This window comes from Wolffia australiana, chromosome 2 (assembly GCF_029677425.1).
Source record: "Wolffia australiana isolate 7733 chromosome 2, ASM2967742v1".
Taxonomy (NCBI): Eukaryota; Viridiplantae; Streptophyta; class Magnoliopsida; order Alismatales; family Araceae; genus Wolffia; species Wolffia australiana.
The window spans coordinates 25,949,652-25,977,454 of NC_135836.1; the positions used below are offsets into that span (position 1 = coordinate 25,949,652).

General features: G+C 39.9%; 3 protein-coding genes across 6 annotated transcripts in view; 2 read left to right on the plus strand and 1 right to left on the minus strand.

Moving 5' to 3' along the window:
* Positions 1–2,384: 2,384 nt before the first annotated feature.
* On the minus strand, positions 2,385–6,108 carry LOC144700259 (protein RMD5 homolog). Of its 3 annotated transcripts, none has more exons than XM_078571728.1 (3): positions 5,974–6,108; positions 3,891–4,010; positions 2,385–3,673 (listed from the first exon to the last, which is right to left on the minus strand). In XM_078571728.1, exon 3 carries the CDS (start codon positions 3,610–3,612, stop codon positions 2,449–2,451), a length of 1,164 nt encoding a protein of 387 aa, XP_078427854.1. In that variant the 5' UTR covers positions 3,613–3,673; positions 3,891–4,010; positions 5,974–6,108; the 3' UTR covers positions 2,385–2,448. The 3 variants fall into 3 exon arrangements, with proteins under 3 accessions (XP_078427854.1, XP_078427855.1, XP_078427856.1); XM_078571729.1 differs by having other exon boundaries at positions 3,891–4,031; positions 5,974–6,079; XM_078571730.1 differs by lacking the exon at positions 5,974–6,108 and adding an exon at positions 5,854–5,967.
* A 550-nt stretch (positions 6,109–6,658) lies between these two features.
* Positions 6,659–10,081, plus strand: LOC144700261 (pre-mRNA-splicing factor SLU7-like). The gene is made up of 10 exons (XM_078571731.1): positions 6,659–6,817; positions 7,079–7,242; positions 7,326–7,438; positions 7,705–8,130; positions 8,253–8,388; positions 8,485–8,784; positions 8,950–9,166; positions 9,531–9,634; positions 9,708–9,776; positions 9,843–10,081. The coding sequence occupies exons 1-10, from the start codon at positions 6,802–6,804 to the stop codon at positions 9,918–9,920; spliced, it is 1,623 nt and encodes a 540-aa protein (XP_078427857.1). The 5' UTR covers positions 6,659–6,801; the 3' UTR covers positions 9,921–10,081.
* A 14,821-nt stretch (positions 10,082–24,902) lies between these two features.
* The window catches only part of MOS14 (ARM repeat superfamily protein), a 40,203-nt gene continuing 37,302 nt past the window's right edge, over positions 24,903–27,803 (plus strand). The window contains exons 1-5 of one of the 2 annotated variants that reach the window (XM_078571732.1): positions 24,903–25,226; positions 25,841–25,918; positions 26,009–26,071; positions 26,922–26,969; positions 27,051–27,197. In XM_078571732.1, the coding sequence (XP_078427858.1) occupies positions 25,104–25,226; positions 25,841–25,918; positions 26,009–26,071; positions 26,922–26,969; positions 27,051–27,197 (459 nt within the window). In that variant the 5' untranslated portion in view covers positions 24,903–25,103. Of the gene's footprint in view, positions 25,227–25,840; positions 25,919–26,008; positions 26,072–26,921; positions 26,970–27,050; positions 27,198–27,803 lie in introns of those variants that run through there. The other variant, XM_078571734.1, reaches the window with a different exon arrangement.

Here is a 27,803-nt window from a genome sequence, read left to right on the forward strand (position 1 = left end):
TTATTTTATACTAATATTTTTAGTATTTTTTTAATATTTTAATTTATCAAAGTAAAAAGATATTAACCGAATAGTGATTGACGTTGGTTGTAGGTGGCAGCAAGTGCATGGGAGTGGTTGGTGGCACGCAGTCATGGGTGATGGGGTTAGGGAGACCTAAGACTTGGAATAAAATGTGAAATATTTTGTAGTCCTCAATGTTCAAGGGCAGAGATAAGATTTTTAGGGACAAATTGAAGAGTTTTTTGAAATTGTAAAGAGCGAACATTGAGAAAATTGTGGGATGTGAACAGAGAAAATGGGATATTCTACAGAGAAAGTGGTAGAAAGCGGAAGATGGAGAGAAAAATTGGAGAAAATTATAAGAAAATGATAAAAATAGTTGGAGATGATGGTGAAAGTTGGATCTTAGTTCTCTGTTCAAGATTGTGTCATGAGGGCTCATATATTTTTCCAGGATAATGGATCTCTATATTTTTTCAGGATAATTGATCTCTATATTTTTACATGATAATGTATTTTTTCCTGAAAGAAGATGATTAAAAAAGGAGGGACACTTCAAACAACTAGCATCAAAAAGGTAAAATAATCAGGATCTTGGAGACCCTGTTGGCTAGCGGCTCTTAGAGCATGTCTAGAATGTGGTACAGAGAGAGGAAGAATATTATATTATATATAGGTATTATTACTAAAATCCCCTCATATTATTTCTCTATTCCTCTCCATGACATTAATTTTTATTCTCTGGTTAGGTGAGGGTCCCATAACTTGATATTCATACTCCTCTTCAAGAGGGAAATTAGAGGGATCTATGACATGTCGCCTACATCCCTTGAACTGCTCCTTTGAAGTCTGAAACCAAAAAATGATCTTTTATCCCAATGATTTGACTAAGATCTCCCATTGAATGTTAAGACCCATTAATAATAGTCCGGTTTAATTCCTGTAAATTTATATAAACCTTTAACTACACAATATTCATGAGTAGTAAAGCCATTTAACTTCCTAAACATCAAAAAATAAGGTTAGTTAAAAGAATGCATAAGGAGGAATAAGTGATATTCATTTAAACTTCATGACTATCATGACCTTGTAATTTAAGAGTAACTCATAATCATTTACTTCATATGTATCTTTATTAGGTTTAACAACTGTATATATCCGCATTTCACATTAATTATTATGATATATCCTCAATCCTTTTGCAATAAAAATCAATCATATCAAACGTTGGTGGATTAGGGTCATTTTTCTGGGCCAGCGAGGCTAGTCTGGCTAGTTAGTTTTATGTCTGAGTAGCTAGCTTTGTCCATTTATCTATCAAATTCCCTTAGAAAGTGTCTTAAAATTATACAATGGTTGATTAATACTTCTATGAAATTTGAAAACATTTGTTGTTTTATCATATAGAATGGTAAACCTTTTGTCTTCTTTTTCACCAATTATATTCTTATCTCACAAGAATCTTCCAGGTTAGACTAATAAAGACAACAATGATAGGAATAAAACAATCAAAGTTTTGAGCAACATAAGTGAAAAAACAGTCAGAAGCAAAGATAAATTGTATAGAGTATCCTATTTCAGCCAATATGTGTGAACTTGGCGGATATGGACTCAACAAGGTCGCAGAATACCCTTGAGGCAGATGTCAAACAAAAAACCAGAGCCCTTTGAGTTATGGAACACCAAAGACACCACTTTCCTTCATATTTTCATGCATAAGAGAGAACTTACCCAACACAAACGTTTGAACTTTTCATGGTTTTTCCCAATGAATACCACAGTGCCATGTGGCGTTAGTGATTCATAGTAGGAGCAAGTTTGAGATAATGTTTCTAATTATTTTCTCTTCCAATGTGTGATATTTTCACAGAGACTTTCAAGGTTAAGGGGGAAAGGTAGAACAAGTAACTAAGATTTATAATTGAATTCATAATTACAATTTAATAATTTATGCTAAACTCAAAACTCCTGAAAAAAATCACGATGATGTTAGGGATGATGGTTGAAACTTCCAGCTCAAAGCTTATTTATTTGACCCGTTGACCGGCAAGCCAAATTGAACTTCTCTTCATTAAAACAGAGTATACTATCTGGAAGAAATTTTAAATTCAAACAATAATGCTTTTACTGTGCACATCTTGAATCTTTACGACATACTTCCTGACTTAGACTTGCACTGATTTCCATTTCGATACCCTCATAAGGAACTTATTCTAGGCAAGGTAGCGAAGCCCAAAATAAACATTGATGCCTGAATAGAGAGATAAAACAAGGATTATGCAGGCTTGGCTACCCTCAAAAAACCCACGTTTCCCTCCCTTGGGGCTCATACCCAGCTTTGGCATCTTTCAAGCACCCGGGCCTTCCGTACAAAGAACAGATACCAAAAAGAAAGAATGCGCTGAGTTGCATATATAGACATACATATGATTCAATCCAGTTTGCTCAGAGGTGGAGCTGGCGGCACTGCGCTGCAGTGGCCTCAGCAGGGCAGTAGGGGCACTTGAAGGCGCGGCTGCTCCCCTTGGACAGTTTCACCATGGACTGGCGGCAAAGCGCGTGCCCGCAAGGCATCAGCATCGGCGGGTTCTCCTCCCCTGCTGGTTCCCTGGCCACTGGGCATACAAACACCGAGTGGAACTGCAGCTCCCGGCCCAGCTCCACCGCCACCGGCAGCTGCCGCATTGCCTCCCACTCCTGTCGCCTTCCCGTCGCCATCACCCCAGCGAGTTTCAGCAGTGTCGGCAGCGCCTGCGCCCCTGCTGCCACGGCTACAGCCAGCGGGCTCTCCCGTGGCTGGCCCAGCTGCCGGCAGAACTCCCGGGCCAACTCGTCTGCTGCAGTGTCCCACAGCGCCGGGGAAAGCAGCTCTGCATATGGCGACACACTGAGCCTGTCTGCCCACAACAGGCACGCCATCAACCGCTGGACCTCTGCCAGGTGCTGAACTGCAAAGGGCGGGAGATGCGCCCGTGCATAGCCCAGGGCCCCCAGCCGGTCCCCCTTCTTCAGCATCTCAATGAACTGCAGGCTGTGCAGCTTCAACTCCAGCCCCGCTGCGCTGGGCCCACCATGGGTCTGCACCCAGTCAAGCGCAGGGCCGAGGTTCCCAGCACGCATCGCCTCCAGGATGGTGTAAAGCTCCAGAAATGGGGCCTTGAGTGCGGCTGAGGCAGCCAAGTCCTGGGCCTCTCCTGCGAAGGAGTCACCCAGATCGAACAGGCCATTCCGGTAGAGATGGCCTGCGATGATCTGGTTCACAATCCGATGGTCAAAGTTGGCGCTGCTCCGGTAGGCCTTAGAGATTTCTGGGTTGGTGTGCTTGTCGATAGCCTTGGCGTACTTGTTAAGGGCAGAGGCCAACTCCTTTTGTGAGACTTCCATCTGGGTCAGTGACGAGATCTCACTTGTCGCCCTATTGAGCTCCCTGAGAATGGCTTGTACATCTAGGTCTGGCGAGTCGCTAACATCTGACACTGCCTGCAGTTTCTGCAGTGCCGTCTCGATCTCAGCCCCAACTCTGTGGATCATCTCTTGGACTTTTGATGAGGACAGCTTCTGCTTTTTGGTGACTCGATCAAATGCATCATTCAGAGCACCCAGCTCCATTTTTCTTTCTTCTTTTCCTCAAAAGGACTGCAAGCTTTGAATCAGAAGAAATCCTGCCCCCCTGAAATTGCATCATAATGTTCACACGATTTCTTCTTTCTTCATTTGTAACAACAAATATAATTGTCTTTCAGCACGATGAAAGAACCATGCCAAGTGGAATTAACTTTGCAAGCTAGAAGATGGGAGAAACTAATCATAACATAATTTTTTTTTGAAAAAAAAATCATAATATACATCATAAACCTAAATTGTCGTAAGTAGATGCAACAGCTAACCTTCTCTTCCGGAAAAACTTCTCCCAATATTACTGTTCTTTGTCCATCCGTGAATCCTTTCAAATTTTAGCTTTTCTCGTGTATCTTTTAGTGCTTTCATCCAAAGTCGGTATCATTGACCTGATATGATTCGCAAAACACCTGATGAGGAGATGATAAAGAACTAAGAAGACCGAAATCTGACTGCTACTAAATAAAATCAAATTTAACAAGGGCTCAGTAAAGACATTCATTGTCTGAAGGAATTTTCTCGATGAGGTACGTAAAAGTTACAACCAATATTTTAAGATAATAAGAAAGCAAATAGAATAGCTTGATGTTTTCAACATCCAAAATCTTCAATATCAATTCTTGTAACTTCCATTGAACGCTTTAGAAGTCTTAATGACATCAGGGGTAAGATGTTACGATATCAGATCTCTAAACAAGAGCAAGTTATTTCTATTTCCAGACCAGTGGACTTCAGACATGGCAGACATGGAAAACAAAGACTTGGCGGAAAAAAGAGAGCACAACTCTTCTAAATTATATTTACCGGAGGTTTTGTCGATTGTTAACACATCGAATTCTATTTAATATAGCAAATAAATAAAAAAACACTCACTATTTTAATGCTTTTCAAACCCGTCTATCCATCAAGGTCTTTCAAATATACGTCAAGTCTCAACAATTGACCTGGTTCCACCATAGTGATATGATACTGTCAGCAGGGTTCCTGTATTTCTCCTTTATCCTATTGTCCCCCTTTAATTTCTTTCCTTCATTGGCAATTGGAACTATGTTTTTCTCATCTTGACAATCGACATGGTTGCGCCATTGCAATTCTCTTTCACGGATTAAGCAATCCAAACTAGATCTAATTTATAACACTGCCCTAGAAGCAAATTCTAATACATTCAAATAGATCTATTACATATTATGAACCATTATTTAGTTTCGTTTTGAAATTTAATATCCTGATTCAAAATGAACTAAAATACGAGGATTCAACATCGTAAGAGCCAAGATAAGGGAGCATTCTACACAATATGAATTCTGAGTTCTAAAAATTAAATCTGAGCGTTCTATATCATGAACAAAAAAAATTAAGAACGTAAGTTCTTCAGCAAAACTTTAATATTTACTTAAATGATCGAACAAACAGATTAAACACCTGATATACTCGATTTCCTTGTAGAATGATTAGAAATAGTTAAAAATGATCGACATCAACAGCAACACCAAAGCGCATAGGAAATGCACGATTTCATTTTAAGTAAATTCCGAGTTCTTAATTCCGAGGAACTACTTCAAGGTAAATTCCGAGTTACTGCTGTCTCATCATGATCACCCTCACATAAAAGACCAAGAAAGAATTTTGGAGACAAACAGTGGAAGAGAATATAATAATCATCCACAAGAATTTCAGGCGCAATAACACTCTCAAGACTGAACTTTCCTATGAACTGAAAGTTCAGTACGACCAACATAAATATTGTGATTTAACCCATGAAGATCTCTTTATAATTGCATACTAGAGGACCTTAGTTGATGCCTATAACTTTAACAGCGTTTAGATTCCTGTCATAAATGAAATAGGATAAAATCACAATCGAGAAAGATCGCGAAAACATTCCACCCAACAATTGATCGTTTCACTATAATCAGATTGGTAGCAGGGTTCCACATTCAAGGAAGATGGAGATAGACGAGCCCTCAAAAATATCCCCTCTTCAAGCTCAGATCGATGGGATAAACGACGTACGGATTTTTCTGATCGGATCATGCCCTCCGTGAAACAGTTCCATCGGAACGACTCTGAAAACGTCGAATTTCTAAGGTGGGTGCATGGAATCCCAGAGCAAGGTATGTTTCACAGATCAATTAATGAGATTCGGAGACGACCCTAGCTAAAATCCGCCGCCATAAGCCAAAGAGGTTCAGATACACAACGTAGAAATAAAAAATTAACGATCAGACATACCGATTATCGAAACAAATAAAGGTGTGATGCAAAAAACGCGAGCTCCAGATGGAGATCGATCAGGAAATGGCCGAACGAAATGAGGAATCAATCAAAACTAAATCCAAAGAATTTGAAGACCTCGTCACGTGCAGAAGCGAATCTCTGCTGCTTCTTCTCTCAATTTCAGAGCTTGAGGCGTCGCCGAGAACCCCTATCCCTCTTCCGTGATAAATCATTCCCAAATCACTCCCTTTAAACCTTATAAGTTTAATTTTTCCATCTATAAAGTTAGTCTCCAATAATATGGTTAAGAATTTACGCTGGAAGTTTTAAACGGGCGTCTTTTGAAATTAAGGAAGAGTTTTCCAGCGAATTAAATATTTTCAAAATATTTACACCATATTTCTATTTACACCTTGAGATGTATTTATTGTACTTATGAGCATAGTAGGTTCCATATCGGAATTAAATAAAGGTTGAGTTTATCCATACTTTTCCGGCACGTGTCGTTAATTAGTGTCGGCGAATCGACCTGATCGATCGAAACCCGGATCCGGCAATGGTCGTGCGGCTCGCTCGGAAATTCGCCCAACGTGAGCGAATCTCGAGGGACTCCTCTGCGTTACGTGGTTCGATCAAATTTCGATCGACCGCACAATCAAGTTCCAACTCAAACGATCAATAGAAACTCGATCAGATCGATTGCTTGATCGTCGGATCGCCTTTTCATATCGGTAACGGTTTCGAGTAAAACACTATCGGATCCGACCCGTGTCGTAATCAGTTCGGATCTTGGGGATGGCCCTATATAAGCCCACGGATCACCGCCCCCTGTTTTCCTGTCTTTGATCGTCTGCTCATCGTCAACCTGATCTCCGGTCGAGCGTCGAATTAGGGTTTCTCTGCGATCTGTTCGTGCCTTTGTTTCTTCGTTCTCTCCCTCAGATTATCTGATCGTGCTTCAACATGGCAACAGCGTCAGGTGAGCATTTCCACATCCCGATTTACGCCTTTCTTTTCATTTTGTTGGAGGGGTACGATGATGCGGAGGAAATTGCAAACGAAACTCGAGTCTCTTTAGTTGGAATTATCGTGTTATTCTCTATGTCGGTAGGAACAGCCGTGTGCTGATTTTGTGGTATTGAATTTTCGATTTTCATGCCTCACGCTGATTTTATTGCTTTGGAAATAGTCGTCGATTCCATGTCTTTATCCCTGGATTTGAATTCCTTTTGTTTTACAGTCGCGTTCAAATCTCGGGAGGATCATCGGAAACAGTTGGAATTAGAGGAGGCTCGAAAGGCCGGACTTGCTCCGGCTGAGGTTGATGAAGATGGAAAAGAGATCAACCCTCATATTCCTCAGTATATGTCTTCCGCCCCTTGGTATCTTAATGCTGAGAGGCCGGTCTGTAAATCTCCTCTCCTAATTCTTGTTCGATTCGTTCTTTTTGTTTGATTGACGCTCATTTATCTTCCTGTTCTCTGTAGAGTTTGAAACATCAAAGAAAATGGAAATCGGATCCGAATTACTCGAAATCCTGGTATGACAGAGGCGCCAAAATCTTTCAAGCGGATCGATACAGGAAGGGTGCTTGCGAAAAGTGAGTGATCTTCTGTTATTTTCAGTCTGAAAACTTTAATCATTTCTTTGAAGCATTTTTGGTTGTTGCTTGAACGTCTCCACACCGCTTAACCTGCCCTCGTCAAAGCACTCTTCTGGTGTTATTTCCTATCTTAGGTTTAAGTAGATTGTCACTGTTCTTCTCCATAATCTTCTTAAACATTTATTATTGGGTGTCCAATTTTGTTTAAACTTCTTGGCACGCTGCTTTAGAGTCTGACTGGTCTAATTTCATGTTAATTACAGTTGTGGAGCAATGACACATACCACCAAAGCATGCATGGAGAGGCCGCGTAAAATTGGTGCTAAATGGACGAATAAGCACATTGCTCCCGATGAAAAGATTGAATCTTTTGAGCTTGACTATGATGGGAAACGGGATCGCTGGAATGGTTATGATCCATCTGGATACGCACAGGTGATTGAGAGATACGAAGCAAGAGATGAAGCAAGAAGGAAGTTTCTTAAAGAGGAACAGTTGAAAAAGCTTGAATTGAAAAACACCAATAAAGATGATAAGACAGAGGAAAATGAAGCGGATGATGATGAAGATGAAGAGGATGATGATCTCAAAATAGATGAGGCTAAGGTGGACGAGAGCAAGCAAATGGATTTTGCGAAAGTTGAAAAGCGTGTTAGAACTACAGGTGGTGGGAGTACAGGAACCGTCAGGTATTCAATTCAGTTGATCTATCTTCTAATGCTCTTGCATGGAGAGTCAATTTCTGCTATGTTGAACCTGTTCATTATTCATGCTCATATACCTTCTTTTAACGGCTCTTATTTTTGTACAGGAATTTGCGTATTCGAGAGGACACCGCTAAATACTTACTGAATTTGGACGTCAATTCTGCGTACTATGACCCAAAAACCCGATCTATGAGAGAAGATCCGCTGCCTGACACGGATCCGAATGAGAAATTTTACATGGTCAGTTGAATCTTAGGTGGAAGAATGATATTTATTACGAATGATTGTATTTGTGAACCATGAGTTACTTATCTGTTTGTGTTTGTTTTAATCCAGGGTGACAACCAATATAGAACTAGCGGTCAAGCAATGGACTTCAAACAGCTTAACATACACGCTTGGGAAGCATTTGAGAAAGGGCAAGACATTCACATGCAGGCTGCTCCGTCCCAAGCGGAACTTCTTTTCAGAAATTATAAAGTGGTGAAGGGGAATTTGAAGTCCCAGACGAAGGAGAGTATCATGGACAAGTATGGTAATGCCGCTTCTGAAGAGATGCTTCCGAGAGAGCTCCTTCTTGGCCAGAGTGAGAGAGAAGTTGAATATGACCGAGCTGGCAGGATAATAAAGGGACAGGTACAGTTTCGTACTATCTGTTATTTCCATTCATCCCTCATCTATGGTGGTTGATTTTGATGTGATTCCGGTTAACATCAATGTCACCGTTCAATGTTCCCGTTAACAGGTTCCCGTTAATACTTTCCAGAGCTGAACGTTTTTATTTTTCTATTTTTTTTTCAGGAGGCTGCATTGCCCAAGAGCAAGTTCGAGGAAGATGTGTTCATAAACAACCACAATACTGTGTGGGGCTCCTGGTGGAATGATCATCAGTGGGGTTACAAGTGCTGCAAGCAGACAATCCGCAACAGCTACTGCACTGGTTCTGCCGGTATTGAGGCGGCAGAGGCTGCAGTGGATCTCATGAAAGCTAACATGGCACGGAAAGAAGCAGCCGATGGTAAGTACAGACTAGGGTTCATCACATACCAACAATGTTGACGAGTAGCTGATGGAATTTTCGATGTTGAAGTGTGTTAATCTTTTCTTATCGTTGTTAAAGAAAATTCTGTCAGTGTCATCGTGGGTAGGCATTGACGCCAACAGGGTTGACAATTTTTCTGGGTAGAGTTCACTAAATCAACCCTCTTCAACTGTCGTGGCACTTCGTCATTGTCAACTTCACTGTGATTGTGTACCATCCTGCAAGATGGGCCAATTATAATGACATTGACATTGATGAGTGCTGAACCCTAGTACAAGCAAATGGGAACAGTGTGTTCATCTGCGGTTGATAAGTTCTTACGCGTTTGTTTCCGTTGCAGATGAGCCATCCCCCCAGGAGCAGAAGCAGCTGGCTACATGGGGGAGGGAGGTGCCGGCTGATCTTGTCCTCGATAAGAAGCTGCTTGAGGAAGCTCTGAAGAAGGTGAGTCCTCCCCTACTGTTCTTGATTCCCCAGCATGTCTCAGATGCTGACCTTGCAATTTATTTACTTGAAGGAGGATGAGAGGAAGAGGGAGGAGAGAGATGAACGGAAGCGGAAATACAATGTGAAGTGGAACGACGAGGTATGCAGAGAATTTTCTATCTCATTTGTGAAATCATCATTCTGAACCTCGTTTTCTTCTTTTTAGGTCACTGCTGAGGATATGGAGGCGTACCGCATGAAAAGGGTGCATCATGACGACCCTATGAAAGACTTCCTCAATTAGCTTCGGAGAATGGGAACCCAAGGTTTGCCTGTAAACCCTCCTGTAGATATATATTAGCCTTTGTTATAGAACGTGGTCATGAGAAACGTATGATAAACATATGATGAACATGGCCACCTACGTGTCTTTCGGCCATTCGTTTTCCGGTCTTTGCTGCTCCACTCCCGACTGTGCTCATGAGAGATGGTCTAGCTGTAAGTGAGATGGACACTAACCTCGGGCAAAGATGTTTGTGTTACGTTCTTGTAACTCCAAACGAAATTTTGTAATTCCAATTAGTCCAAATAGTTCTCAACACGTAAGATCCATAGGCCAGCAGGCCGACGTAGAAAAGGTAGAAGGAGATAGGGGGATAGAGGAGGAAGAAGGTGGCGGGGTAGACACGCTGGAGCAAGCGGAGTGGGCACGCTTGGACTCGTTCCGGTGACCGTCACGCGCAGGGGTGGTCGTCTGCAACGAGAAGGGTCAGCGATGGCCTTCGATGGAGAAAGATGCACGAAGCACTTACAGAGTCAAAAAGCCCTTTCTTGCTCCTTGCCGTCCAGGTGAAAGAGGCAACCCTAGTGGGCGGCCTGCGTGGGCTTGGGCCTGCGTTCATAGATACGATGCCGTATCGTATCAGTTTGTTTGTTACATATTATTGTTTTTGGTAGTGAAGTCTCTTCCAACGGATGTCTTTTCTGGGTAAGGGGAGAGGGAAAGAGAAGAAGAATTTAGGTGTGTTTGTTGGAGTGAAAAGCCTTACTATAGTTTAGGTTCCTGTGGTTGGGCAAGGTAAGGCTCGCGTACAGATTATAATCAGACATTCATTCCTTTCTTGTCATCAGTCATCTGTCTTGACCTTGGAATGGACATTGTGTAAAAAGCCTTGTGGCTTCTGCTCTGTTCCATCTCTGTCGATGATTTACTCTAGGTTTACAACCATCCTTGGTCTGTTCAGCCGCTCAGAGAGTAATGGAATAAAATTGCTAAGTCGTGTTGCCTGAGCTTTTGTTGGCTGGACCTGACTCGCCCAATTAAAATGTGGGTTCTCAAACTGCACCATTTCAAGCGGTCGGCTTAAGGATGGACTAACCAGATCACTGCATACTAGTGAAGGGCATGCGGTGTGGTGCGAATTTTTGTACCATGTGTCTGAACACCCTATGCCAGGTGCTGTGCGAATATAATTCTGGATCATCTGGGATGTGGACGATGGATGGGACGGGATGACGATCGTCTCGTCCGACGTCCAGAATCAGTCCAGGGACGCAGACGGGACAGTTTTGCTTCCAAGACCTCCGGATGGGATGACTTTTTCATCCGAATGGACAAAAGCCGTCCCGTCTGTTCGTTTCGGGACTGATATCTGTCTCGGTTTTCGTCCATGACGATAAAATCATCCTGTCTGTGTCCCTGCAAGGTGCGAAATTGTACAAAAATTTGAATTTTCATCGTGCTTTGAAAAAAATCCTAGACTCCGTGTGGAAGCAAGGATAGAAAGAGAGAGAGAGAGAGTGAGTGAGCGAGATAGAGCTTGAGGGCGACAAGACTGAGCAAGAGACAGTGAAAGAACAAGTGAGAGAGAGAGCAAGCGAGAGATAAGTATGATCGGCGGAGATGTGGAGAGGGAAAGGAGACGAATAGCGAGTGAGAGCTAGAGGGAAAGGAGCGAGCAAGAGATAGAAAATGATTGAGAGAGAGGGAGAGAAGAGAGCGAGAAAGAGAGTGAGAGGCTCGAAAAGAGAGACAATAATTTGTTTAAAAATTATCACACATAACACCAAACATGGACTTGTACAATGTGCTGATCAAAATTTGTACTGGATACTTGGATGACTCTCAATTTATTGGAAGTATGATTTCTAAATAACCTCTTTAACTGGGTACATTCAAGATATATTAATTTTATTGTTTGACTATTAAGAGGATGGGTGAATTTGGTATTTGAAAAGTTACAAATTAAGTATTTTTGGATTTTATTACAGAAATGTAGTTATATTGAGAGAATGTTGGAAAAATATAATGATTCTCAAAGTATCTTGGTAAAGTTTCATGCTTCATCTTCACATTAATATTGTTCAAAAAAAATCCTCACATTAATATTATTGTGCCCTGTAGTTTTCTATCGATATATTATATCAATAGTCTAGCTATCCAATGATTAAACCGATCAATTCATACACTTGACAACCACAAAATACCCAAATAAAAAAATTCCCATCTTTTGTGTTCCTCGTCCCATACTTTTTTCAAAGAAAGTAGGCCCATAATGAAGAGAGACAGAATATGCGAGCATTCAAACAGAATATACGAGGTCAGAAAATGATTAATCATGAAGCATATAGAATATATAAGGCCTCCATTCCTTATTAATAAGAGAGAGAGACCAGAAAAATGAAATAAAAATTATGAAAATGCCACTGAGAATAGAGGTAATAATTTATTTCACACAAAACACCACACAGGGATTTGTACGATATGTAGATCCAAATTTGAAATGGAATGCACATTGCTTCAAAAATTTACAGGTTGGAAGAATTTGAATGATTTCCTGCATACTTGCATGACTCTCAACTTCTTGAAGAGATTAGTTCTAATGATCTGCCGCCACAACTTAAATATCGCAATTTTGAAGAACGCTCCATTTAAGATGATTGCTCCTTCCATTGTTACTCATGTGCAACTTATTTTCCGAAAGAAGACCAACATCTTTGCACTATCAAATTTTATGAATCCCTATTTCCCTTGGAGAAAATAGGTTGAAGATAAGTAGAATTCTTATAGTTCACTCTATGGTCATCTAATGATGTTTAAGGTATATCCCATGGATCCACTTAGATCTAGACATGGTTGTTCTGCTCTGTTCGTTTGAAACGAACAAAAATTTCGCACAAAAGAACTGCACAAAACTAGAACAAAATTCGCGCAAAGCGAACAAAAGAACTGCACACAGGTCTGTGTGATGTTCTTTTCAAATTCATTTTTTTTCTGTTCGGAAAACCGAACAGAACGAACAATTCGCACAAATTTGCACAAAAAGAACAGAACGACCACGTCTACTTAGATCTAGTGGTCATCTTGCTATGCAGGTTGAGTTCATAAAGAGCTTGCAGCTAGCCTATTTTTTGTACTTTTGATACATTCATCCACACTAAGATATGTGGCTTAGCTTTGAGTGAGCCAAACTAAATCATAAATAACATACTCATTTTAATATGACATATTTTATATATTTACTTTTAAAATTGTCATAAACTCATGTCACTCGAGCTTCAAATGATTTATATTGGTGAATCATATTCTAATTCTCCCAATTTGTGTTAATTTTAGATAATATTTAAAATATTAAATTCATAAATAAATTATTATTTTAAAAAAATAAAATTTAGGGTCTATTTAAATATTTTATTTTATTTTAATGCATTTTATTTTCATTTAATCCTCTCCCCCATCGATCGCAACCTGATTCATTTGAATTGCAGCCAATCATTGGATGTGGCAAATAACTGGCACCGCCAATCATTGGCTACGTGAATGACTACTTGACCCATTCAAGGCAACATCACTACCACATCATTATTAGTAAAATGTGTAACCAATAAAAACATCTAATTAAAATCACAACAAACAGGTTATGATGCACAAACACATAGCAAATGGAGAAATTTCAACTATTAATTTCGCACTAAATGCACATAACATTTTTAAATGAGACTAGCCATGTGGCAGAATGTGATTTGACGAAGAAAAACACATTTTATGCACCAAATTTTCATTTCACTTGTGGTCCTTGTTCTAGATCCACAAGACAATATTTGATTGAGACATCATATAAGCAGTGGTTGCTCATTGGTGAAATTTTTTTGGACTCAGCACTGTTTGAAATCACTCCGAACCACTCATATCATGCACACAAGCATGCTAGCTAAGATCCACCATCCAATGGCACTTTCGAAGTGAGACTTTAGGTATTTTATTTAAAATTAATCAGTATTTCCAAGTATAAATTCCATAAATTTCTCAAAAATATTCTACAAATTAGGATAAATTAATTTTTATATTTAAATATTATATCACTTTCTAGAACTATTTTGACTTTATTTTTCCCGATTTTATTTCATTAAACTAAAAATTCACTTTTTTGCTCTATAATATCTATGGTTTCAACCCTTACTTTATTTGTGCTCATAAGGAAAACTATCAATATTTTATATGAATCAGAAACCTTAAGTGAAATATTGAACCCCAATTTCTGTTTTCTTAAGAAATTGTGCTGACATCAGGTTAGGTTTTTTCCTGAGCTCTTTGTGTCCACCGCAGTAGGCATACCTTCCACTACCTTGATGACTACATACTACTTAATGTTTATCCCTAATGGTAACGAGGTGAGAAATTATGATTGTGCTGGTTTTCTTAATTATGGATAAGACTTTTGAAACCTTGGCGATGGTTGGCTGATGGAGCGCGCCAGCCCATACCGCCAAAGACGCCTTCGGCACCACCATCATCGTCATCGATGCCCGCTGGTTCGTGTTCCGTCCGACCAGCACGCCAAGGCGACGGTGAAGACACCCGGGTTTAACAACTCGGGTGAAAGAACCACTGCCGCAATCAACTGTTTTGAACTTTTTGCCATCTCGTGCTCATTTTATTCGTCATTTTACCGTGTTTGTGTTTTCATGTTTGTTGTGTCGGTATCCGTAGTGACGTGTTTGTGTTTGTGTCATCGCATGTTGTGTCGAGTCGTGTCGTCAAACACGCATCAAATCAGTTGTATTTTTGTGTTAAAGTGGGGGAGGTCCTATGTATAAGGCCTCCCCCCTTAGGGAGGTCCTAACGGCACCCTTCCCCTTAGTAAGGGCCATCGTGGCCCTATATAATGGGCACGATGGAGCCCTAGCTGATCAGACCAGGAATTATCAAAGGATTGATTTTGTTCATCTTATTGGTCTCACAAAGGAAGAAGAGGGAGGAGGAAGGAGAGAGGGAAGGGGAAGACGGTAAGAAGAGGGAAGAGAAAGAAGAGGATATCGACGGGCCAGAGTGCCCCCTTTGAGCATCTCCGCAGTCAGCGAGTCAGCCTACCCATGAATTCCATGCCAGCACCGCCCGATAGTGCAGGTCGTTCGTTGGTTTATAACGTACGGCGTGCTGATGGTTATCGCGCGCTGGAAGGTTCCCACACCAGTTCGTCCGCCTAGCCATGGTCCTCACTGAGCTGTTGACGACCACAATGGGATACGCCGCACCCGGTCAAACCACAATGGGATTTCTGGCACGGTCCTCGCTGACGCGATTCCCACACGCGAAGCTATTTTCTCGCGTGCCGAGCGTGCACCGCCACTCGATGGACTCCCCACGGGCCGTGAGTCGCCGTGCGACTTCTTGGGCGTGCGGCAGACCGACAGACGCCATCAGAGAATGTGCGCTCTGCCCTCCCTGGTTGAAGTGCCTAGCTCGTGCGACGACCCGCACGTTTATCGCGCCCTGTTGTGAAGCCATCGGTCTGCCCTGATCCCACACCTACGTCGAATAGCCGCCACAACAGCCACGCCACTTGCCTGGTCAGCTGTTTGCACTCTCTGGGCTCCCGTGTGGCCTAGCCACCACGCCGACTGCCCTTGTTATCTTCACGTCGGTCGCCCTCGCCTCCAGTGCACCAACACGATCGGCCACTGTATCAACCACCTGGGTTGACCGCTGCATGTTCGTGCCGCTCTGCTGTGCACAGACTTCACCGGACGACTCTGCAACTGCTGCTGCATACGCGCCGCTGTCCCAGATTGTGTTTTACCGGCATCCGGTTGTACGCCCACCACCAGTTCGGCCATGACCGAACGGCGCACCGCGCTCGCCGCTCCGAGTCTTCGCGGCGCTCTGCCACCGTGAGTCACCACACTATCCCGCAGCCCGCCTACGTGCCGCCGGTCGCCGTTCGCATTTGCGGCCTAGTTCGCGCGTGTCGACCCATCCTAAGGTCGTCCCGCCAGACTTGGCCGATCACTCTTCAGCACAAATGACACTACCAACGAGGTACGTCGATACCCTTTCTCATCGGGTACATTACGTCTTTCAGTATATTTTTGGATGCACTCTGCCACACTCGAGTTAGAAAAGGTGAGAGATTACCCACCCCAGAACTCAGAGCTCGGCGAACCCCCACGAGTCGGGCCCTGTGAGTACGTCCGCCTAGGATTCATCATATCACATAGTTACATCCTTTTAGGGAATTATCCATTGGATGACGTCACTGACAATGTCCTACATCATCTTGGTATCCGAGCATCGTCACGGTACCGACCAGACGACGTCCTCGACGACATCCGACATCATTGGCTCTACATTGGTTATGGTGATTGTCAACTGCCGCGTTTTGATTATGATGGTAAAATCCTAAAAATAGAAATCAAAATTTAGGTTCACTTATTCAATGATTTCTCCCCGTGGATTCATCCCTTGTTCTATGCTTATAAAGAATTATAAATATGGTTGTATAAATCAGAAGCCTAAAACAACATTACTTAAAGACAAATTCTATTCTATGATCTGGCACCATTGACATGAGCAAGTATCATTGATTTAGTGAATTAAATTCCTTGATATCATATTTTTTAGTGCAGAAACAGTCTGAAGATATCATTAAAGGTAATATTCCCTCTTACATTATTTTTATAACATGGTATTCGAAACTTTTCTGGTAAACAGAAGGTTCAAGATTTTAATTCTTATTGATCAAAGAACTAAAATACAATAGAAGTAAAAAGTGAAGAAATGGTCCATCAAGAAGTTAGCTATCCTCCTCAACATGACAGAAATAAGATTGTGATTTAACGATCAAATCCAACTAGGAGCTTAAGACAAGCTGACATCAACATGAATTTACAAGAAGGGGTAAATTTTAAATATGATAAACCATGATTTACTATATTCCTACTTTTATGGTCTGTTGAATGAGGAGCCACTAGATGTTTTAGAAATTTTTTACATCCCTTGTTCTGCACATAATACTCCTGAATTATTTATCTTGCTTAGTAACTTTGTTGAGTTTTGTAACTTTTTTGAATACATATCCCTTGTTTTGTAACTTTCTTGAATGCATATCCCTTGTTTTGTAACTTTCTTGAATACACATCCCTTGTTTTGTATATTTCTTGAGTTTTGTGCGAGTCAAGGGTTTCCAACCGTTGTCCATATGTAATCTATTGTCATCTTGGTAGACCATTTTGTTTCCACTAACCCAAATAGATAAAAAATGCTGAATGGTTTGGTATCCTATTCAATGAACAAGGTCGATCTTGTCCTAAATAAGAAGAAATAAAGTCATGGTCAATATCTTGGCGAGAACATCTGCAAGTTCTTACTGTATAGTGATGAACCCAATTTCCAATTCTTTGGATGTCATTTTCTACTGAATAAAGTGGAGTAAAATTTCAAGATGCATCATTCTTACTTGAAGATTTGGGTTGGTAGGAATACAGCTTGCTCCCATTTTGTAACACCTAAGAATGGGAACCACACTAGAGACATTAGGAAATCATTCCCTTGACATATCAAATAAGGGTTTTGACTTATCTAATATCTTTTTTTGGATAATGCATGCCTTGACAAGTGTGATTGACCTCATGCACTATTTATGGAAAATAGTTTGGCATCTTGATAACATGATAAGTGAAATCTTAGTTTTATACATATTATATGATTTTATAATCATTCATATTGACTTTATCATGGTATTACCTTTTTTGACTGATTATTCATACATCACTTATAAATTTCATTTTTTATGCATTATAGGCAATTTATTGGGCAAACAAGCCTAAAGAGGTCAAACATTGTTTTGGGCTTTCGAAGGAAAACCAATTGAGTCTGGTCCATATTCTCATACAAAAATTTAACCTGAAATCACCGATTAAAAGATGGCAGATGAAATTAGAAGGAAAAGCACAAAACCAGTATGGAAAATGACGCCAAAATGGCAAGGAAAGAGAATGAAAAACCATGGAGGGTATTTTAGTAATTGTCCCAGATATATGAATGATCACTTTCCCTCTCATTTACCCTCACTATGGGCATGCTCTAGCAAGTGGCTAGCCAGCAGGATAAGGCATTCTCTAGGGTAATTGTTTGAACCTGCTTAATGTAATTTTTTGAAGTTTTTATTGAATATCTTCCCTTGTTTGCACAGGAAAAAGCCCTGATCCTTGAAAAATATAAGGATCCAAACATGAGAAGAAGAATTGATGGCTCAAGAGATGTGTTTTATTGATTAAAAAAATCCTAATAAATCATAAAAATCCTAAAGATGTTATTATTCAAATATGTTCTTTATAATCTTTAATAAAATTCTAGAAAATCACTTAATTGTCATTTTCTGAGGAGCTAATTCAGAAAAATCTATATAAATCTAAAAAAACATATTCAACCCCTTTTAATTCAAAATAAATTCAGGAAAATTAATCTAAAATTTTTTAGTGAATCTATTTGCATTTATCCTGAAAAATATCTTAAATAAATTATATAAAATTTCGTAAAATCCAAAATAAATCCCAAAGAAGTTATTTTCCTACAAAAATTATTTGAAGCGATTTATTTTTATACTCAACGCCTTCCCATTGATCAACCCCTTGCTTGCCGTATATTATTATAGAGTATTTAAGTGGAGTTTTCTATAAAATATTTTTTTAAGTCTAAATTAAAACATCAACATAAACCCTTAAAAGTGGACTTATCACATTTTGATGAACCCACTACACTATAGAAGAAGAATACACATAACTGGAATGAAAAAGGTAAAAGAAGTCATGGTGCAAGATGTAGTGACTGCTTGAGTTGGTGGTATTTGTGCTTTTGAGAAGAAAATAATGTATAGGGATCGGTATATAATGTCGCCAGAACAATGGGGAATGAATTCAATGCCTAGGAAGAAAAGGGCAGGTGTGAGGCCTTGTATTGAAAAAGTTGACGGCAGGGAGTTAAAAAATGTTTAACTATGCTTTGAGGCTGCACACATGATGAGAATTTGATCAATATAAATGCAAATAATTTTTTTTTCAGGTGGATGAGAATAAAAAATAATGAGAAATATAATCTGGAGAATTAAAAAATGAGAATGATAAGATGTAAAGCATTTAAATCATGCTCAAAGAGCTTGTTTCAGATCACAAATGGATATTTTTAGCTTGGAAACGCGAGAAGGGTATGCAGATTGTGTAAAACTAGGAGTTTGATTCATGAAGATGGTCAGGGCGATCAGGCCTACAAAATATAAAATATATTTTAATTGGCAAAGTTTTCAAGATTAATAAACAAGGCAATATATTCATTAGACACGGTGAATCTTGAAGTCGTAGACGAAGAGGTGGATGAAGAAGAAGGATTAAAGATGGTTCAGGTTGAGCTGATGCAGGTTTTGGGGTGGAGTTGAGAGAAGATGATGGTGAAAGTTGAGCAATAAGTAATGATAGTAGAAATGTAAAGCACAATAACCCAGGAACACACATTTGTTAGATCTATAGGTGAGTTCATTAGTACTCCAAGGTCAGAGGTTGGATAGCATAAACACCAAAAAAATTTAAGAAAATAGTGATAGAGTATATCACTAAAAAATTTATCACGAGATTAATGCAGTAATAAATGAGTGGGTATCCACGTAAGAAATGAGTGTGGTCACATCTTCATTGTAATATCATCTGAGATATAGATACATGTAATTAATCTGCGTCAGAATATGATATGTGATGAGAGAAGCCATGGAGCTCCAAATGCAGGGAGAGAGCTTGAAACTTCGCACCCCAATCAAACTTGAGCTCTAGAATCATGGTAAAAATTGCTGTTCAATTATGTAATAAAAATCTATGTAACCATTTATAACTCTCCACATCATTTAAAAGGTAAGAGACATGAGTCTTTACTAGCGCCATCAATAAAAAGTAGCTCCTCATGAGAAATAAAAATGGGATAAAATAGGACCATGACATCAAAGATCAGATTAGATGTACAAGGTTGTGCAGATGCATGGTTGGGGCCTACTCTAGCTTAGCACTTGCAGATGCATGGATGCTGCCAGCTTCAACTTAGCACTTGTGATTGTGTGACTCCAGCAATGAGTGCCTTAGTCCCTAGCGGTTGAGGCTGCTTCAAACCCCTTTTTCTAGCATTATTTTCTTCTTTTTAAAAAACTATTTTACGAACGAAGGGTAAGAAAATTAAAATATTTTCATTATCTTCTTTGTCTTACTCATGCATAAATCATCAAAATTTTGAAAAATAAAATAAAAACTATATGGAATATGAATTGATGCTAAAGATTATTATCAAACAGGAAGATATGATAAGTATAGGTGATAATGTGGCAATTAGTGTGGTGACACTAAGGACAAATAGTGGGTGCTCTTTGGAGAAAGAATTCACTGAATTCATCTGTAGGAATTCTTGTACAGTATTACACCTAAACATCAATCAGGTTGATTCACGTCATGGTTGCATAAGTAATCCATTGACCTAAGACACCAAGGACAGCTCGCAGATGGACATCTACATTTTGACTTCGACTTACGAGCCTATAATCATGGGATTCAAACAAGTCATAGCTCGGATGTAGTAAGAAACACATAGACGTGATTGAGTGGTCAAGACGGGATCATCCGCCCTCACCATAAGAGGAGACTGACTCAAGGAAGACGATGCAGCAAATACTTGGCCAGGGTAGTGAGGATATTGGAGAAGGCATTATCCAATGTCCCCGTTACGCATTGGTACTAATCGAATGACAGATTAGGTTTTGACGATAAGCCATACCCTAAGTCATTCGAGAGTCTCGCGCGGATGATGGATTATACATATACGGTAACCGATGATGGTAAATATTCCATGAGAGAGTTCAAAAACTACTCGGTATCTTCTAGAGCACGAGGTGTAACTTGGCATCCCACGGGCTAGAAACTTAACCTATCTATTTGGTTAAATTGATCCTTAGTTAATCAATCTATATGTTGATATAGTAAATAAATAAGGTTGGCCAATAATGTTTATTGGGCCATTAAAGTTATTAACTAGAATGATACATGGGCCTAAAGGGTCACACACATAAGATCATAGGGGCATTGGTGAATATATTTTACTTTGTTGGGTTTTTGAGAAAAATCTTAAGTGAAATATAAAGAGGGAAAGGGGTCTCATTTTAAGCACCCATGCAAGGCTGATTTGAAAGCCCTTCCCTTTTCTCCATTCTCTTCTCCACTCATCCAAGGGAGAGTGTCTTCATGGTGAGGAGATCTTCTAGATTTTCAAGAAAAATTGAAGAGGAAGACGTGGAGATCCAAGCGTCGAGTGATCGTGTGGATACTTCTAGAGGCCGGACGCATAAACGGCTTGAGAACGATCTCGGAGCGGCAAAGTCAAGGGTGGAACGAGTTCCCCAAAAGGTACATTCAATGTTTCGTTTTACAGATTGATTGTGAATGGATCGACACGCTTCCACATCCATATAAACATGTTTTCCATGGACAAACCAAGGCATAGAACACAACAATTTATTTCCTGGAGCCTCATCCATGCAATCCCACATCGTGCCTCAGAGAAAGAGTTCTTTTGAAACTTGGCACACGTCTTTGGCCTCCCCACTTTTGATTTTTATATCTTTTAATATGGATAGTTTAATAAACACTATATGTTTTAGTCATATACTAGTTCTAAATCTTATTTAATTATATTATCTCCTATGTGCCATAGTTCACGAAAACCACTTGAAATGATTTATTCAGAATTATGAAGACCATCAACTATTATATCACATTCTAATTTCTCATATTATGTATTTTGTTTATGATTTTTATAAATTTACCTAGATTTATCCTCTTAAGAAGAAAATGATTTACTATTACTATTTATTGCTTGCCAGAAATCAGTGGCAAATAAATTATCCACCAAAATTTAGTATTTTCAGTTAGATTGGAGGGAAGAGTCTCAATCTCTTCACTCATTCTTTAAAACATAAGGCGTCATCTATGAAATGTCTTATCCACACACCCCATAATAAAATGATTTTAAACAATTAGTTTCTTAATACTGGTTAAAAAAATTGGATGCCTTTGTTATCCATATTTATGACCTACTGCAAAGAATAAAGCATAGACATCGTGTGCAAACAACATTACACATTGCTTCATCAAGCTACTATGCCTAAAACTTTTAAGGGATGAAGATGTACGAACTACTGCATGTCTCATTAACAAAATGATACGAATGTTCAAAATAAATCTCCACATAAAATGATTTTAAAAACATCACTTGATTAAAAATTGCTAAATTTTGGAAGCTTACGTTATCCATATTTTAGATGTACTATGAAACATAAACGAGATGCCTGATTAGAAAAATGTGTACTTATAAGATATAGATGTGTACATAATGGTACAGATATCTTTGTTTACAAACAGTTGAGTTCTTAATTTTATGACATGTTATTTAATATGAAAATACTTTTCTTTTTTTACATGTTTCAAAAACTAATACAAAACTAGGTTTACTTGGATATAATCCAATTAAAACAATTATAAACCCATGAAAATTAATTTACAATACGCAACTCTCGATATGCATCAGAAATACACAAGAATCTAGTTTTGAATCTTCTGAGAATAAGAAACAAAGGGTCTACTTCGATCAAAATTATAATGCCTCATACTTACCTTACGAACAATCATTATCTGGTGATTAATTATTATCTTCCAAAAGGAAGAATGAAACAAAACCATCTCTTGCAGTCTATATCAACCCGTTTGAACTAGAAGTTGAACTGAAAACAAAACATCTTAAGGATGTTTACCTACTAGAAGGTGTAGATCTTAAAATTTTCAGGAAGATCATACAATCAAATATCTGAGAAATGAGAAAAACGTTATAAATGACTATTATGGTCTATGATGACTGCACATCACTAAAGCATAGACATCGAGAAATGATAACTAAATGCAAGCCATGGAAACAGATTTTCAGGTTCTGATTGAAAATGATACATGGAATTTAGTTATTATGATTATAAAACCGACATGGAGGTTTTTATTTCTTAAAAAACATTATTACTATCCCGATCATGCATCTCACTAGAAGAAATCAATATATGTTTTTGAAAAAGCTATGGTAGCTTGCTATAATAAACTGCCAGCTTAAATCTCAATTCTTGGCTTCATTGGTTCAAACCTTGCCATACTCATCCCAATTTTATTCTGACTTATGTTGACGACAACTTAATTATTTTTACCAATTTCTATGAAACTGAAAACTTAGTAATTCACTTGCAAGAGAAATTTGGCATTCGAGATTTAGCACCTGCTCATTATTTTGTCTCGATTAAAATGTCTTCTTTACTACAAGGTAAGAATAAGGAAAGCAGTAAAAAAATATTCACTCCAAGTTTGGGATCTTTTTCCTCTAATAATGATAATGCTATGATTGTGGGTCTCACAATATATACAAAAAAAAACTTTCCCAGATATTGAAAAAGTAGCCCATGTAGAGGGAGAGAGAGGTAGAGGTGGAGAGATAGAGGGAGAGAGAGGTAGAGGGAGAGAGAGGTAGAGGGAGAGAGAGGTAGAGGGAGAGAGATGTAGAGAGAGATAGAGGTGGAGAGATAGAGAGCGAGGTAGAGGTGGATGGAGAGAGAGGTAGAGGTGGAGAGATAGAGAGAGATAGAGGTGGAGAGATAGAGAGAGAGGTAGAGGAGGAGAGATAGAGAGAGAGAGAGGTAGGGGGAGAGAGAGGTTGAGGCAGAGAGATAGAGAGAGATAGAGAGAGAGGTAGATGTGGATAGAGAGAGAAGTAGAGGTGGAGCGATAGAGAGATAGAGGTGGAGCGATAGAGAGAGAGGTAGAGGAGGAGAGATAGAGAGAGAAGTAGAGGAGAGAGAGGTAGAGGTGGAGCGATAGAGAGAGAGAGAGGTAGAGGAGGAGAGATGGAGAGAGAAGTAGAGGAGAGAGAGGTAGAGGTGGAGAGATAGAGAGAGAGGTAGAGGGAGAGGCAGATTTGGAGAGATAGAGAGAGAGGTAGAATGAGAGAGATAGAGGGAGAGAGGTAGAAATGGAGAGATAGAGAGAGATTGAGAGAGGTAGGGAGATAGAGGGAGAGAGAGGGAGAGATGGAGAGATAGAGAGAGAGGTAGAGGGAGAGGCAGATTTGGAGAGATAGAGAGAGAGATAGAGGGAGAGAGGTAGAAATGGAGAGATAGAGAGAGGTAGGGAGATAGAGGGAGAGAGAGGTAGAGGTGGATAGAGAGATAGTGAGAGAGGGAGAGAGAGGTAGAGGTGAATAGAAGATAGCGAGAGAGGGAGAGAGAGGTAGAGGTGAATAGAGAGATAGCGAGAGAGGGAGAGAGAGGTAGAGGTGGATAGAGAGATAGTGAGAGAGGGAGAGAGAGGTAGAGGTGGATAGAGAGATAGTGAGAGAGGGAGAGAGAGGTAGAGATGGATAGAGAGATAGTGAGAGAGGGAGAGAGAGGGAGAGGGGGAGAGAGAGAGAGTGAGAGAGGGAGAGAGAGGGAGAGGTGGATAGAGAGATAGTGAGAGAGGGAGAGAGAGGTAGAGGTGGATAGGTAGAGAGTGAGAGAGGGAGAGAGAGGTAGAGGTGGATATAGAGAGAGTGAGAGAGGGAGAGAGGTAGAGGCGGATAGAGAGATAGTGAGAGAGGGAGAGAGTGGTAGAGATGGATAGAGAGATAGAGGGAGAGAGAGGTAGAAGGAGAGGTAGAGAGAGAGGCAAAGAGAGAGAGGTGGAGGGAGAGAGAGGTGGAAGAGGAGAGATAGAGAGAGAGGTAGAGAGATAGAGGGAGATAGATGGGCCGACCCGAGCCGAGCCGACCCGATCCGATCCCTGCTTGCCAGTCTAATCTGGCCGTCCAAACTCGAAACTAGTCGCCATCTCGCATCTAACGGCTCTCCGTCGAGGACGGTCGCTTCTAGTCTCCCCTTCAATATTCCCGAGAGAGAGAGAGATCGAACCAGCAAGATTCCAAATCCAGCCGCGGGCGGGAAGAGAGAGAGATACATAGAGAGAGAGATAGGAGATAGTAGAGAGAGAAAGAGACAACGCTTCCCAGTTGCCACTACTGTATCCAGCTCCATTCCATCGGCATAGCGCCGTTCACTTGAGCTTGATCGACCCACAAGGGAAAGGCAAATCCCGGTGCAACGGGCGTGCTGGCGAATCCATGGAGTTGCAGAACACGGTGAAGGAAGCGTTGAACGCTCTTTATCATCACCCGGAGGACTCCGTCCGAATCAGGGCTGATCGCTGGCTTCAGGATTTCCAGCGCACTCTCGATGCCTGGCAGGTAACCCTCTTATTGGCTCCTCCATCTGATCACTCGCCGTCTTAATGGGTACATAATCGTTTGATTTCACCCGAATTTGGAAGAAAAATGGATTCTTGGATGAAAATTTGTCGTTTTGCCGTTGCTTATACGATTATAGATGTGAGGCACCCGGAGTAGTTTAGAATGGCCGTGCCCGCGTCAGCTCTTTTAGTTGACTATCCCTGATCAGGGGATCGTCAACTATTGATGTAATAGTCTAATTCGTATCTGGTTTAGTGTATGATAATTCGCAACGGCGTGTGGGGTGAGTATTCATATGTTCAGTTTCTACGTCGGGAGTGATGTTAAAGTCCAGGGGAACTCAACATTCTTCCGATTTGGGGCAATTCCGACAGTCGATTGTATATAATGAGGACCCGTTCATTGTCTTCTCAGAATTTTCTTAGCATCGACGAAAGGGAAGAATGAAGTTTTTTATGGCTTATCTGATATTTGCTATTTTTTCTGAATGAAATTACTGTTCTAATTTTCAATGAGACGTTTCAGTGGCACAACTGCCCGGCTATTAAAATCAGAAAAGTTGGTACATTTTTCTCTAGAAATGGTGGAGTGAGTTCTATTTATTTGCACAGGTTGCCGATAGTATACTCCATGACTCAAGCAGTAATATGGAGTCTCTCATTTTTTGTTCCCAGACCTTAAGGAGTAAGGTGATATTTTGCTTTCTGATGAATGTTATGCTTTTAATCAAGTTTCATTTTTGGCTATCTTCTTTTTTTTGTTGTTGTTGCGAGTTTCAGGTTCAACGAGATTTTGAAGAGCTACCATCCGAAGCTTTCAAACCGTTGCAGGTGTCGTTGTATGTAAGTGATTCCAAGAAGACTTAGCTGGATTAATTAGTTTCGGCCTAGAATTGATTGCTCTAATCCCGTATTAGTTAGTTTCATCAGCGTGTTTCACCGGTTTCATCTGGTTCTTTAATTGAATCCTTTGATGAAATTATTTGCGTTCAATCATCTCAACCCGTAAACATTTTTTGATGTCTGTATTCCTTCAGTTGTCTTCAACTATTTTGTTCTTTCCCATGGTTCGCACCTGTCTTTTGCTGCTCATTTTTAACATGTTATATCAAAATTTTAAATTTTCGTCGAAATGATGAAAGAAACAATTTATCTTAGTATGGTGCGCTTTTCTGTGAGCTTTTTCGTGCCACAGTTTTTCAAGTAAAATCTAAGATTTTGCTCCGGGATGTTTTGTTCTGTGCTATGTATTGGGGGTTGACTTACACAAAGTGGTATTATTAGCACAATAGAAAATTTAACATTGCTTCAGTTTAAACTTTGCATTATCGTTTTGGCGTAGAGGCCATGAAAAACCCCTAAAGTTTGAGATATTTGGAATAAGGTATGCATTAACTCAGCGAGTAACAACTCTAAACAAATATTGGAATTTTTACTAAGCAAAATACGTCTTGAAAATGAGATGAAAATAAGAAGGAAAAATGAGAAATTCAAAAATTTCTGGGCATAGTTTCAAAAAGGGTCGATGAAGGGAAACTTACTGATGGTTCTTATTACGATCCTGTAGCTTTGTTATACAGTTAAAGGAAAACTTACTGATGACTTTTACTCGTCTTCTCTCATTTTGCCATCTCTATTGTGTGAATGTGTTTGTTGTGTCAATTAACTGGATAAAATAATTTGGTGGCTGCAGAAACTGCTGAAAAAGTTCTCTAAGGGACCTCCTAAAGTTCGAACACAGGTTAATCAGCATTTTTTCGCTCATAGAAATATTGTTTTGAATATTTTCTCATAATAAATGCTAGTAAAATGCTTATTCCAGATAAGCATTGCCATTTCCGCTCTTGCTGTACATGTTTCAAAGGAAGACTGGGGAAAAGATGGGATCATCAATTGGATAAAAGAAGAAATGAACCTGTTTCCGGAGCATATCGCCAGTTTCTTGGAATTACTCACTGTCTTGCCGCAGGTAATGCTGAGTAATACTCACCTTCCGACTTTTTTATGTTTCATTTTTTCTCCATTCTATTCCCCTCCGATCATGCACTGCTGACAGATGCCATTATTAGTTTTCACCATGTAGATATGAGGTCCCAAAAGTTAGGGTACTGTCATGGCATGTCGGCGCTTCTGAGATACTCTCTGATCTTGGGTTTCGTTGCCATGCTGATGAAGACTCATTCTGACAAGCTGATAAGGGTTGATATACTGTGAGGGGGGGCTTCTGACTTATTCTCACCTTGATTTTGTTACCATCCTAATTAAGCCTTACACTGGAAAAATACTAGCGTCTTAAATGTTTTGGGGATATTCCATCAGAAGTATCACAAGACATCTACTTAATGAGACTATGTCTTTACTCACTTTTCTAAATTCCATTACAACCCCTCAAGTTTTTTTTACTCAGTTTTCAATACGGGTGGGATGAATTGTCGGCTGAATGCCCATTAGTGAAAACTAGATTGTTTGATCAGTAGAGTTCAATCCATTGGTATTTTCAGAGGCGGATGTGGTTACATATCGAAGCCGTGGGCAAACATAGCTGCAGGTTCAATGTGCTGTCTTCATTAGATAT

Excerpts from the sequence above, each read along its gene's own strand:
- LOC144700259 (XM_078571728.1), bottom strand. The coding sequence starts at position 3,612 with ATGGAGCTGGGTGCTCTGAATGATGCATTTGATCGAGTCACCAAAAAG.
- LOC144700261 (XM_078571731.1), top strand. Across the intron at positions 7,243-7,325 it reads ATCTTAATGCTGAGAGGCCG|AGTTTGAAACATCAAAGAAA; the intron begins GTCTGTAAATCT and ends TGTTCTCTGTAG. Across the intron at positions 9,777-9,842 it reads ATGTGAAGTGGAACGACGAG|GTCACTGCTGAGGATATGGA; the intron begins GTATGCAGAGAA and ends TCTTCTTTTTAG.